The sequence below is a fragment of the Cervus elaphus genome, chromosome 28, assembly GCF_910594005.1.
Source record: "Cervus elaphus chromosome 28, mCerEla1.1, whole genome shotgun sequence".
Lineage (NCBI taxonomy): Eukaryota > Metazoa > Chordata > Mammalia > Artiodactyla > Cervidae > Cervus > Cervus elaphus.
This window is the reverse complement of record NC_057842.1, coordinates 44739598-44753435: the sequence shown is the minus strand read 5'-3', so window position 1 is coordinate 44753435 and position 13838 is coordinate 44739598. Positions and strand designations below refer to the sequence as shown.

The window sequence follows — 13838 nt, the reverse complement described above, 5'->3', positions numbered from 1 at the left end:
GGCTTAAAAAAAGGATTCAAACAAAACAAGATAATACAAAACACAGTAAGCTCATACTGTCACAGCATGAAAGACTTGAGTCAGATAAAGGTTATTTTGTTTCCCATCAAACAAACCCGAGGAGTTTCCTTCTCCTAAGTCTTTGAAGAAGCAAGAAAGCTTATCAATTCTTAGAAAACGATTTCTACATGGTCTTGGCCAAGAGCAGAACCTACCACAACTGCCCAAGGGCCTTTCCTGTTCCAGGAGATCCTTAACCTCAGTTGACAAGGAGGAAGTCATCCTACCGAAGTGTGGATGACTGAGAACTTGCAGGGAAGCAAGAGGGAAATGCATGGAAGTGTCAGTGTATTTTGAGTATCATCTTGAAGGAATGGGAACCACCAACAGAAAAGATTTCTCATTCAGGCTGAAGAGTTTTAAGGGAATTTATGTCACAGTTTTAACCTGCTGCTGTGGAGAACCTGCAGGGGCACTATCTTTCTATGACAGAGACTTTCTTAGTAGCAGGCTGGGAGGTGGACTTAATGAGTATTTACCACATACCCATTTACCTCAGAGAAACCAGTCAGGAATAGAAATTCAAGGTGCCTTGTGTAGAACTTAAGCTTCTTATTAAAGTGGCTATGAAGACTGCTTCCCTGGTGGCTCATATGGTAAAGAATCTGCCTGCAATGCAGGAGACCCGGGTTCAATCCCTGGGTTGGGAAGATCCCCTGGAGAAGGAGATGGCAACCCACTCCAGTATTCTGCCTGGGAAATCCCAGGAACAGAGGAGCCTAGCGGGCTCTTTGTTTTTTTTTTTTAGCGGGCTCTTTGTATGGGGTTGCAAAGAGTTGGATGTGACTGGGCAACTAACACTTTCACTTTGCTTCACTGAATTGATACTATTGCATATAATTACAATCATGCAAAAAAAAAAAAACAAAAAGATAGGCATGGCAGAAAAGACTGGAAGAAATACAAAGGAAATGGTGATACTGATTATGTGAGTATGGTGAGATTCAGAATAATTTTTTTCTATCAAAATTTATTTATAAGTATTTATTTACTTAAATGCATCAAAAAGTGAAATCTTCTCAACAACAGTCAGGGCAGTGGGGAGCCTACTCATCTGCTCACAGGATGCATGACAGGTACAATGTCAGTCTTAGAAATGAACAGACCACATTGAGAGAAAGCTGATAGAGCTTTTTCATGAAGATGGAATTAGCATCTATGAAAGAGGAATGAAAGCCTTTGGAACTTACCCTTTTTTTGGAAGAGTAAGAAATATATATTGAAGAACATTCCTCCACCAGCAGAGGCCTGATACCTAGTATTGCAGAGCTCCAAGGGCAGGTTGGGGAGCTAAAGGGAGAGGTGGACTGCTCCGTTCTGGCCCCTCTGGGGTCTCCCCAGGTGACCTTCTTTTTAAAAAATGTTATCTCCTTAATGGAAAGGCAGGAACCATTCTGAAAGAATAAAACAGCTAATTTGAGAAGAGATTAGGAGTGACTGGTAGGAAACGAAGAAAGGGGTAAAAGATTATCTTGTTAGATTGCTTCATGTTTTAAAAAGAAAGCGCAAATAATTTTATTATTACTAAAAGGTGATTAACAGTAATGGAAACTATTGATAATGGAGTAACAATTGTGTCCTCACAGTTAAGCAGACTAAAAAATCAACTCAATCTATCTCTGTCCTTGTGGGTTTTAGCAAAGGTATGGCATGCCTTCTCCAGACTGAGAGGCAGTCATTCTCAAGATAAATCCTGGAACTTCTATTGGTCAGAAGGTGAGATCTTAACAAGAGGATCTCACAGTGGGAAGACAAATGAAGGGGCAGGAAAGAATTTTCCTGAAACTAAGAAATCTAGGAAACAATGTGAAAAGAGTGTTCTGAAAAGCAAGTTTTCTGTATATGTGATGGACCTGCTGCTCAGTCAAGAGTTTTTTGTTTTTTTTTTTCCCCTTTTGGCAATGCCACTTGGCTTACAGGGTCTAGTTCCCTGACCAGGGATTGAACCCAGGCCACAGTGGCGAAAGCATCAAGTCCTAACCCCCAGACTGCCAAAGAATTTCTAGTTAGAGTCTTAAAAAAAGAGAGAGAAAAGGAAGTATCCTTTAGCTGCACTTTTGTTGATTAAACACAATTTTCCCAAACCTTCTTGCCCAAAGAGATCTATATTACAGCAACTTATCAGGTTTTGAAATATCATCAAGAGTTATTCAGATTGCTTTCTGGTCACCTGAGTTCATTGTGTTGTACGTTCTAGGCCTTAAAAAAGGTCTACATCTTTTTGGAGCATTCGGCACTAAAGTATATATCTTTTACCCCAGGTTTATAAGTTTCACCTGCATCCCAGGCCATAGTAATAATATTAGTATAGATAAGAGACAGTCTCATACTTCAGAGAATGAGACCTGGATCAGGCACACAGTGTCACCCATCATTTATTTTTAGGTGTGACTAGGTAACTACATTATAGGAGCAGGAAAACATGATGCGGATTTAAGGTTATCATCAAGTAAAGCGCACAACCAAGTTTAATGATTGTCATAATCCTTATCTTCTTTCAGAGTAACTAATAGTGAATGGCAAATAACTCACTAATCAGTATTGAATTGATAACTGTTTTTTTAGAAACTGTTTTTCTAAGTTGGGGAAATTAAAGGAAGATGACAGTGGCACAAGGAACTGCTTTGTACTTCCTGGGGAAATAGAACCTTAAATTTTAGAAAAGAATGTCTCTAGGGTGAGAGCAAGATGTGTGAGACACCAAAGAAGCGTTGTTGAGAAGAGTGGAAGTGGATCACAGGTGCTGGGCGGTGAGCAGGGAAGCTGCAGTTGGCCGCGTAAAATTATGTAGGACGTCCGTGTGCAGGGGTATGGCTGTAAATTTTACAGTGAGGCCACCACCTGTGAGCAAGAAGAAGGCACCTCTGTGGAGCAGAGCTGTGAGACCTGATAGATTTAAATGTCTCTAAGTATCTGAAGTGCCAGTGCTGGCCGAGATGGTGGGGACCCAGCAGTGAATGCAGTGAATGATGAACTGCAAAGGTTAAATAGTAGCCTGTAAGAAGGTGTACTGCTAATGCTAGGAGGAAAAGCGTGAAGGTGGAAGGATAAACAGGGGAAGTGAGGGAAATATCATTTACGGGAGAACTGAGCACATTCAAAGCCAGCAGAGGAAACCTAAGCCTCAAAACCAGAGACATGAGACAGGAGGCTGCAGGCTGAAGAAAGAGTGTGAATGGATTCGAGTGTGCTCAGGAATGTTTGACTCTTTGCAACCCCTTGGACTGGAGTCCCACCAGGCTCCTGTGTCCATAGAATTCTCCAAGCAAGAATACTGGAGTGGCGTGCCCATTTCCTCCTCCAGAGGATCTTCCTGACCCAAGGATCGAACCCAAGTCTCTGCATCTTTTGCATCTCCTGAACTGGAAGGCAGATTCTCTACCATTGCACCACCTGGGAAGCACCTTTGGAAAGGAGTAGAGTCTTATCTGGAAAGAGAAGCAAAGGAAGAGAGAAAGAGGCGCTGTCTGGAAAGACTTTAAAGTGGGAAAGGGAGTGTGAAGGCAAGCCAGTCAGGCAGAGGTGGGCTCTCTGCTGGCTCCTGCATCTATAAATGGGGGATAAATCTTAGCCCCAGAGGGTAGCTATGGGATTCGAACAAGATAGCACTGTTAAAGCCTTCAGCAGAGTGCCTGGCATGCCCGCAGAGCCCTCACTAAGCCTGAAGAAAAGACCGACAGGGAGGCAGGAGAAGTCAGGTGGCTCAGGGGCTGAAGTGAGTGAGGTTCGCAAGTCCAGGTGGAAGGAACAGGACAGTGGCTAATGAATGAATTCTTCCCTCTAGCAAGAGACTGGACGGTGATGCAGAGGGGGAAGGAGGTGGCATGCTAAAGTCACAGGCATGCTAGTGCCTGACAGAGCCCTGGCACTAGGCCAAAAAAGTGTAATGAAACGTGTCTCGCTGCGCCCAAATTTCTCCCTAGAGAGTGTCCGAAGTTACAAGGGTTTAGAATGGATGAATAAAGAAATATCCCTGAAGAAGGGGCGTGGAGAAGACCTTCAGTGTTTAATACTTTAGAGTGACTGAGCCAACAGAGGAGGTTTAACGAAGGCAGAGGGGTCGCTCTACAGTGAGGGCAGAGCTGCTGCTTCCAGGGAGCCCAGATGCGAGGTACCGGAGAGGGAAGAGAGGCGGGCAGGGCTTCTGGGAAGGTGAGAGGGAGTAGGAAATGTACCAAAGCAAGCAGAAAGGCGGGTGCTGAAACAAGGTCAAGGTTGTAAGACACACAACCGGAGAGCTGGGAGCTCCTTCGGTCACCTGTGGGGCAGCTGGGCGAGGAGTCGGCCATGACGTTTCACGCACTCCTTCATCGCCTCTCTTTGGATTTCACCTCTCTTCCCCAAATCTCACATAGCATCTCTGTTATCCAGAGAGTCAGAAATGGGAAACTTTTTGACAATAAAGCAAAGGTGGAGGGGACTTCACACATTTCCCTGTTTAACCTTATTTTACAAATGCGGAGATAGAGGCTCAGAGGGAAGGGCCTTGTTCAAGGTCACTCCGTGAACCTGGTGCTGGAGCAGACCTAGAAGAGCCCTAGAATCCTGCGCTGTGTTCCCCAGCGCCTGACCTTCTATTTGATGAAAGCTACAGCTTGCTGAAGTTCCTGCACAGCCAGAGAACATAAAGCAAGGCTCCTCCTTTGTGGAAGTTAATGATTACAACCTAGTCTGATCTAAAGCATCTAACCCTAGTTACTAATTAAGCCAAATTCTGTGAGAAAAGACATTTCAAACAGAAGAGTGCTGTGTTCTCTTCAGTTAAATCTATAGGCCTTCAAATTATAGTAGCATAAACTGCACAATTACAATGTTTCAAGTATGCTTAAAAATATTTCATAATGCAATACCTTAACCTCCGTAGCTTACATTTTCTCTTCATTGCATGCCACATGCTGGGTCCTGCTAAAACGATTTTGTAACTTTTGGAGAAGGAATTTAACTAAAGTGACTTCACTTACAGTGTTTGAGTGAAGTAGGTAATAAAATCTGTTTGCTGTGTTCGATGTCTCCAGATAGGGCTGTAATTACACCACATAAGGAAGAAAGGTGGCTGAGTCTCAACCTAGATCATTTATGTAAACTCAGCCTTCTTGTCAACGGTGTTCTCATATTGCCTGCATCCAAACCGCAAAAATCATCTCCTGTGAACCACATAGAGACAGTGTCCAATTGCAGGCCTGTGAGACTGCTTATATTCTTTCTGTAATTGAAAGTCTGTGGTTCAAGACCAAAATCTGACATTCTGAGGTTAAAAACAAACAAACAAACAAAACTCACCAATGAATTCCCCAGCACAACAACTATGTATCTGACGCTTGTAAAAAATTAAGGGTATTCTTTATACCAAAGTATTACAAATGTATACACTTTAAAAAAAAAGAAAAAAAAAGCATCCTGTTCAGCTTAAAAGAAAAAAACAAGTTTGGTTCTTTGAAATGCACTTGAAAAAAAATCTGGTCCAGAAAGAAAAACAGGCAGTTTCTACTATAACCAAGTTAACATTTGACAACATTTTAATCTCCTACTTCAAATATTTGGCATTATTTTTTCAACAACTTCCACCCCCTCCCCCAAATCTTACAAAAACCAAGAAGCAAAAAGTATAGCCAGACTGTATCTAAAATACAAAGACATAATTGCAAGAAGATAAAGCATGTTTTTTTCTTAATCATTAGACTAGCCTCCATTATGACAAATTGGTCACTGGGTTTTCATTTGACGGTCCTCCCTGGCCAGCACTGACAGTGTTTCTGACACCTGCAGCTCCCAGCTTGCCCTGTCCTCTCTAGAAGGAAAACCACAGGCCACCGCCCTGGCGCCATCCCTGGCTAGGTCCAATCAATAAGGACTTATTTCCTGTCCATTTGCTGAGGTCACAGGAGCGAATCTCATTAATTATTTCTGCTACTGAAGCCTCAAGTGTGCTTCTGGCATGACAACTGAAAACTGCTTGACCTTTTTTCTTCTAATTTTGTTTGCAGCAGTTCCAAAAAGAAGGCAGTATTCATTTAGCAGTGTGATAAAAAGATGAAGAAAAAAAATGTGTATGTTGTTGAAGTCATTAATACATTTAGATATTTCATCACGAAAGCTCTCCCGATCACCTCCTTCCCCAATTTTTTCAGCCAACGAACAATAGTCTTTTTAATTTGGTGTCAGGAAAATCTCATCACAGCAAACACAATGTTTTCTAAAGCAGTTCTGGCCTCCGAGGGAGGAAAGCTCTCCAGGGCCTCCAGTGCTTTGTTTCCATGGTAACGACACAGGTCAATAGCTGAAGTCACACCTTTGCCAGCTTTGATTGTTTCTCGCAACTGTTAAGAAACAAATGCACAGTAAAAGTCAGTTTTTAAGGTACCACAATTAAACTGGGGAGGGGAGCTGGAAAATGAAGAAGGGGAGAAACAGAACAGATTCACTGTTTCTGCTTTTGAGGTTAAAGAGGACATCATTCTCCAATGATTTGGAGGCACTAACATTGCCTAAGGCTGCTAGGTGTCAGCCCTCCAGAGCAGAACAATAGGCTCCAATCAGCCTAATTACACCTCCTCCCCAACTGCCACCCTGTGATAGCTTGAAGTGAGCCCTGCTAGAGGGTGGAGGTGAGGAAGGTGGAAGGGCATTTACATCTCTGGCATTTTGAATTCAGCAGCCTGATATTCTAAGGTGAGGAAGACTTCATTAACATCCTATTAATAACTAATATTTTTGCACTGTATGTTGACACAATAGTTCACATGAAAATTCAAGAAAGACACGGTAGATATGAACAATACATTACTAAAGCTGTAAGACTCTGGGACAAATGAATTAAAATGCCTTTTGTAAAGCATAAGGTCAACTCTTGCTCACAAAGGGAGCTGATTTCCAATCCTCTCCTTGACAATCAGAAAGGACCAATACAATAGTTATACTCTAGAGGTGAAGAAGAGTTATAATGATTTGGCCGGTCCACTACTTCTTGCCCCATTCCATCTTTTCTTTCTCAGTGAAAACCTCTAATGTCTGCCTCACTCCCTAAACCAGATACTTGGGAGTCCTCCTTCATCCATTCAGGCACCATGGCTGAACTTTTTGCACACCCCCGGGTTGGGTGAGGCCCGCTGGCAAGTTCTAGTCCATGAGACGTGAATGGTGCATGTCACTTCTGGGCTGTAGCACTTAGCCATCCATGGGAGTCCCGCCAGAGCCTTCCCTCTGGTAACTCAACTGGTCTCATTGGAGAAGTTCCTCAGGTTGGACTGGAGTGACCACAGTGAGCACCACGATCCTCCCCAACCAGAGCAGAATGTCATATGGGCAAAAACCTTGTCTGTTGTCTGAAGCGACTGTCAAGCTGTCTGTGGCCATCTTGAGTGATACACTCACTAAGTCCCAGCCATTCTAGCTCATACAGAGCCGTCATATTATCGTCTACTCTTCACTCTCATTGCCATATTAGTTCAGGCTATCATTATCCTTCGCTTGGGTTATTTTTGCAATCACCTCCTGAAAAGTCTTCCCACTACCAGCTCTTTCCCTCTGGACTCCATCCTTCATGCTGCCAAGGAGCTCTTTATAAAATGCAAATGTGTTCTTGCTTAAAACCATCCACTGCCTTCCAAGAGCTCTAAGAAAAAAAGAAGTCCAAGCTCTTTCATGAGGCATGGGAGTCCTTTATCTGTCTAGTCTTTCTCAGCCTGTTTCTTCCCTTTCCCTGTTTCATCATTACTTAGGGAACCTACTTGCATCTGATGAGGTCTTCCCTGATAGCTCAGTTGGTAAAGAATCCACCAGCAATGCAGGAGATCTGGGTTCGATCCCTGGGTTGGGAAGATCCCCTGGAGATGGGAAAGGCTACCCACTCCAGTATTCTGGCCTGGAGAATTCCATGGACTGTATAGTCCACGGGGTCACAAAGAGTTGGACACGACTGAGTGACTTTCACTCACTTCACTTGCTGGACTGCTGGTGGGTACTACACGAGACAGTACAGAGTGCTTGACAGTGTCTAAAACACTACAGATATTCAGAATGATTTAATTCTTCTTCCTCCTCAAGCCCTTAGCCACTGCCAGGAAAGCTACTCCAGCCACCAAGATCAAGTCTATTTTAGCTTGATGCATAACAACCTCACAGGTAGTTGAACTTGGATTAGAGCAGCTTAAAGACAAAAAAAAAAGGAAGAGAAAGGACATACCTCTTATTTTCATTACTAGGTGTTAGGGGAACCAGGGTAGGGGGGTGTGCTCTGAAAACCAACCTAAAAACTTTATTTAAAAAATTTTATTATAAAATATTTTTAATTTTTCTTTTCTATTTTTTGGCTGTGCTGCATGGCATGCAGGATCTGTTCCCTAACCAGGGATTGAAGCTGTGCCTCCTGCAGTGGAAGTGTGATATCTTAACCATGGGACCACTGGGGAAGTCCCCTGAATATTTTAAAAGTACAGAAAAGTTGAAAGACTAGCACAGGAGTTGGCAACCTATAGCCTCAGACCAAAGGCTCAGATCAGAAGGACTGATGCTGAAGCTGAAGCTCCAATACTTTGGCCACCTGATGGGAAGAATTGACTCATTGGAAAATACCCTGATGCTGGGAAAGATTGAGGGCAGGAAGAGAAGGGGATGACAGAGGATGAGATGGTTTGAGTTTGAGCAAGCTCCAGGAGTTGGTGATGGACAGGGAAGCTTGGCGTGCTGCAGTCCATGGCGTTGCAAGCAGTCAGACATGACTGAGCGACTGAACTGAGCCTCAGACCAAATGTGGCCTCCCTGTTTTTATAAATTAAGTTCTACTGGAACATAACATGCCCATTCATTTAAGTATGGTTGCTTCTGTACTGTAACGGCAGAGAGGCAGAGTTGAGCAGCTGCCACAGAGACTGTATGAACTGCAAAGCCTAAACTATTTACACTTCGGCCTTTACAGGAAGTCTGTGACTCCTGGACTAGCAGAACACATATCCTCTACCTAGACTCAACAATCACTAATACTTTGCTATTTTTGTCCTATCTACTCGTATATGTGTTTTCTGAATCATTTGAAAGTAAGCTTTAAGCAGTGGTAAGCTGCTTAATTACTCTCCAGAGGAGAAATTAACTTTCTAGAGGAGGAAAAAACCCTACTTGTAGATTTTGTGGTTTGCATACTCCCATCATGGTGGATTTCAAGCTACCAAGGGTTGCACAATCACAGAATTCTTAAATATTTAACAATTGGCCCTGAGCTGGCAGGACATGACTTGGATGCCCATGAGCTGTAGGATGCTTTACGCTTGTTTTGAAAGTATCTCCTAAGATAAGAACATTTTCCTACACGGCCAGAACTCTATTATCAGAGGTCGGAAAGTTAACAGTAATACTCTCCTATCATGTAATATCTAGTCTACCTGTAAATTTTCCCAACTGGCTCCAAAATTTCTTTTTTAACCTTTCAACGCCCATCCCCCCCATCCCCAAAACTGTAATAAATCCTGGTTCACACACTGCATTCATTTGTTATGACACTTTAAACTTCTTCCTCCCCCTACGATATTGCCATTTTGAAAGGACCAAGCTATGTTGTACAGTGTTCTACATTCTGCATTTCTCTGATTGGTATGCTTAGTTTGTTAGGCTATAAACTTTATTCAGTCAGGCTCCATTGAATATTTGATGCTGACTTATATGGCATTTAATGGGCTTCCCTGGTGGCTCAGATGGTAAAGAATCTGCCTGCAATGCAGGAGACCTGGGTTCACTCTCTGGGTTGGGAAGATCCCCTAGAGAAAGAAATGGCAACCCACTGTAGTACTCTTGCCTGGAGAATTCCATGGACAGAGGAGCCTGGTGGGGTGTGGTAGTTAATCCTACGTGCATGCATGCCAAGTTGCCTCAGTCATGTCAGACTCTTTGCAACCCCATGGACTGTAGCCTGCCATGCTTTTCTGTCCATGGGATTCTCCAAGCAAGAATACTTGAGTAGGTTGCCATGCCCTCCTGCATTGGCAGGTGGATTCTTTACCACTAGCGCCACCTGGGAAGCCCATTTAATCCTACAATGAAGGGTAATTCAGATTATGGCAAAATAGCACCCAGGAGGGCTTCACTGGTGGCTCAGTGGTACAGAACCCGCCTGCCAATGCAGGAGACCGTGGGTTCAGTCCCTAAGTCAGGAAGATCCCCTGGTGTAGGAAATGGCAACCCACTCCAGTGTACTTGCCTGTGAAATCTCATGGACAGAGGAGCCTGATGGGCTGCAGTCCATGGGGTCGCAAAGAGTCAGACAAAACTGAGCAACTGAACACACACATACACCCAGGAGGACATCTCTAAAAGTTACTCATGCCCTAAAAAGAGTTAATTTCTCTTTCCCAATGACCATTCTACTTCCAGTTAATACTCCAATCTGCTCTCCACAGAGTTGGCTCACAAGACTTTGCATACCAAGGACCCAATAGCTTCCATGTGTAAAGTGCCCATTTCAGGACTCACTGGTAATCTAATCCTTCATGGAAGGCATTAATATTATTCTTCATGGGTATCTATATACACTTCCACAAACTAAACATAAACTACTGGTTCAAAGGAAATCCTTCAGATATAATTAATAGGGCATAACTGAGATTCATTTTTACTATAAATTAGAATAGGCCATGAGTTCATCCAGAAAAATACAATATTGGAAAATACCGAAAAGTACAAAAACAGAAAATACAAATATACAAAATACAAATAATATAAAAATAATATACAAAAAAAATAATACAAAAATACAAATACAGAAAAATACAAAAATACACAAGACACATTAAACTGGAGTTTCTAAACCTGGCTGCTCATAAGATTCACCTGGGGAGCTTTAACATACAGATCCCTAGACCTCATTCCTGGAGATGGATTCAGTAAGGCCTTAAAAAAATACTTCTTAGGTCACTTCAATGATTAACCAGATTTGGGAGTACCTCACTCACTGGGGCATGTATTTGGAGTGATGATATTTTAAAATTATCATGTTGGATTTATACTGTTTTAACCACACTTGCAAAGTGTTGTCTTTGTGATGATCAAATTAAATTCAGCAAGCATTTATTGGGCACCTCTATGCCATAGCTATATAGTAGGGGCTAGAGGTACAGAAAGAGACACAGTTGCTGCCTCCCAGGACCACTTGTTAGAGGGCTTGTCATAGGGCGGCAGAACCAGAGAGGGCTGAGTGGAACACAGAGGGATTGGACCCATGATGTTGGTTCTGATAGTTGCAAGAGAAAAGACCACATAAAAAAAATTCTTTTCACTTTTGCCCTCACCTGCATTTTGACTGGGCAAATTCCCAACTGATGCACTTAATAATGCAACTTACAATACAAAATAGTGCAACTTGAAAATACAACTTTCCACATTAGGATGTGGCTAAAATGCTCATAAGCCCACTCTGGCCTTTATGACCTGAAAACCACTTTAGCTGTAGGATAAATTTAAAAAATACAAGAAGGTGAATTATCATTTTGCATTTTATTTCCTTGATATAGCACTTTAGGACAATAATTTAATTAAACCTCTAATTAAGTCAACTGAATAGTTGTATAAGTACAGTATCACCTGAAATAAATTAAGTCCAAATCGCCTGTTGGAGGATCCATTAAAGATATTAACACAGAGAGAAGAGAATGCATGGTACTTAAAATTAAGTGCATTATTATTAGTATTTATCAAAAGGTATCACTTTTCAGTGATAAATGTATCTTTTATGAGACCATTTTAAGAAATCACTGTATGCCTCTGAAAACTCACTGGTTTGAAAGTCCTCTGAAAATTAAAGACAAGCCCCTGCCACGGGGTCGCGGTAGCTTTAGAAGATGAGAAGGCAGCTGCTCCTGCCATCCAATGAAAACTGAGGGAGACTTAGAGCTAGAAGAAACCCCAAGTACTGTCCTCTCACCTCATTTTGCAGAAGATGCTGGATGAGAGAGGCTAAGTGGCATGGACAAGAGTCAACAGCAAATCTGAGAAATGGCCTGGGTTTCATTTCTGCACATCCCAAGCTCTTTCACCCGATAGCACTGGAAAAGGCATGGAGATAACCCCAAGTTGTATTTCACCCAACCAGAACAGGGATACTAAAACCCATCTGGAACACAGGTTAGACTGTGTTCTGAAGAAACTGTATAACAGAGCAAGGGAGTATGAAACAATATAAAGTTGTTGCTGTTTTTTATTTAGTGGTTGAAAACAGCTGGATAAGGGTAAAAGAAAACAAACAGAAGCCATGCTATTATGGGAGGAGACCACACACCTCCCAACCAAGAGGTAGGAGTGGACCATGCTTGCTTAATAGAGATTATACAGCTGGAAGAAAGGTACAATACAGTAATGACATGGAACTTCAACCTTTGAACATCTGCTAAAACTTGCATTCTATGGTTGACAAATTCTTGGTGTGCCTGACTGATAATCTTATGTATCAGTTGAGAGAAGAAGCACTTTCTGCTTAGCTATGTCAGCATAACTGGCTATAAATGTGATGGAGATTAACAAAAAATTAACGCCATCCTGGTATTAGAATCGGCTTCCCTGCTGGCTCAGACAGTAAAGAATCTGCCCACAATGCAGATGACCTGGGTTTGATCCCTGGGTTGGGAAGATCCCCTGGAGCAGGGAATGGCAACCCACTCCAGTATCCTTGCCTGGAGAATTCCATGGACAGAGGAGCCTGACGGGCTACAGTCAATGGGGTCACAAAGAGTCAGACATAACTGAGGGACTAACAGTTTCACTGGTGTTAGAATCAGTCCTTAGAAAGGACTAGCGGGTATGGGTTTGGATAACTGGACTATGTGTTAGGAAAGTGCATTGCAAAACTGAGTTTAGTGAAATGATGGCCATGATTCCATCTATAACTGGAAATAGAGTTCAAGGGTGACAGAAGCTACTGGAAAACTAAACTCCAACAACAGTCATAATTAATTATGAAAGTGAACAAAATAATGGCTACTGAATAAACTCTATCAGGACTCACATTTGGGAAGGCGTGGGTGCAAAAGGAGGAGCCTATCATCCCCTCCACTGCAGAGTGCCACCATGGAGATCGGGTCCTATCCCTGGCTTGAAGGAGCTGACAGAAAGAGAGGCACAAAGCTGTAAAAATTGTGTAGGACTCCACCAACAGGTCTGTACTGTCACAGGCTGCCTCACAGCAAATGTTCAGAAACAAACAACCTTGTCAAAATCTGCTAAAGTCTGATGGGCATTCACGGGGGCAGCACGGGGAGGAGATGATAACAAAAATGAGGGGCTTTGAAATGTAAAGGCTGTATGCTGAGTAAGAACAAATATGCGCAAATATTTGCAAAAGATAATGTACTATTAAAAGAAGACAAAGGAAATAGAACTGAAGAATGAGTTCAAAATTGTAAAGACCAAATTCCACAAAGAGGGGCCTTTAAAGATGACGCATAAGATATTATGCATTCAAATGGCCCATGATAGGTTGTCAGGGAACCTTGGATGCAGCTACCATCTTGGCTTTTGGTGTCCTTAGCCTTCCAGGACCACCCACTCTCCCACGCTAAACATCGTGCCATCCTCTGGGACAAACAGCTGTGCGGTTTTCTCACTCTCTTTGCCTGATGTTCCTGTCCAGTTTTCATCCTCTGACACTTTCCTTCTTTGCCTACCTCCTCACGCCGAAGATGTAGTTCCTGGTCTAGAGCACCTTCACAGATGCACCCACCCACCTCTGTCCTGCTCTCATATGCCTGGAATGCATATAACTGTCCTTCCCAGCTACTGAAAGACTGTGAGAAATGTCAGAA

At 42.7% G+C, this 13838-nt stretch overlaps 1 protein-coding gene across 7 annotated transcripts in view; it reads right to left on the bottom strand.

The window, feature by feature from the left end:
* PDSS2 (decaprenyl diphosphate synthase subunit 2) overlaps positions 1 to 13838 on the bottom strand; it is a 273201-nt gene that overhangs the window by 14045 nt on the left and 245318 nt on the right. For 2 of the 7 annotated variants that reach the window (XM_043889766.1, XM_043889767.1), the window contains one exon: positions 5559 to 6377. The exons of 1 other annotated variant lie outside the window; for it this stretch is intronic. In XM_043889766.1, the coding sequence (XP_043745701.1) occupies positions 6219 to 6377 (159 nt within the window). In that variant the 3' untranslated portion in view covers positions 5559 to 6218. Of the gene's footprint in view, positions 1 to 802; positions 1455 to 5558; positions 6378 to 11638; positions 12087 to 13042; positions 13139 to 13838 lie in introns of those variants that run through there. 4 more of the 7 variants (XM_043889764.1, XM_043889765.1, XM_043889762.1 and 1 more) reach the window with 4 other exon arrangements.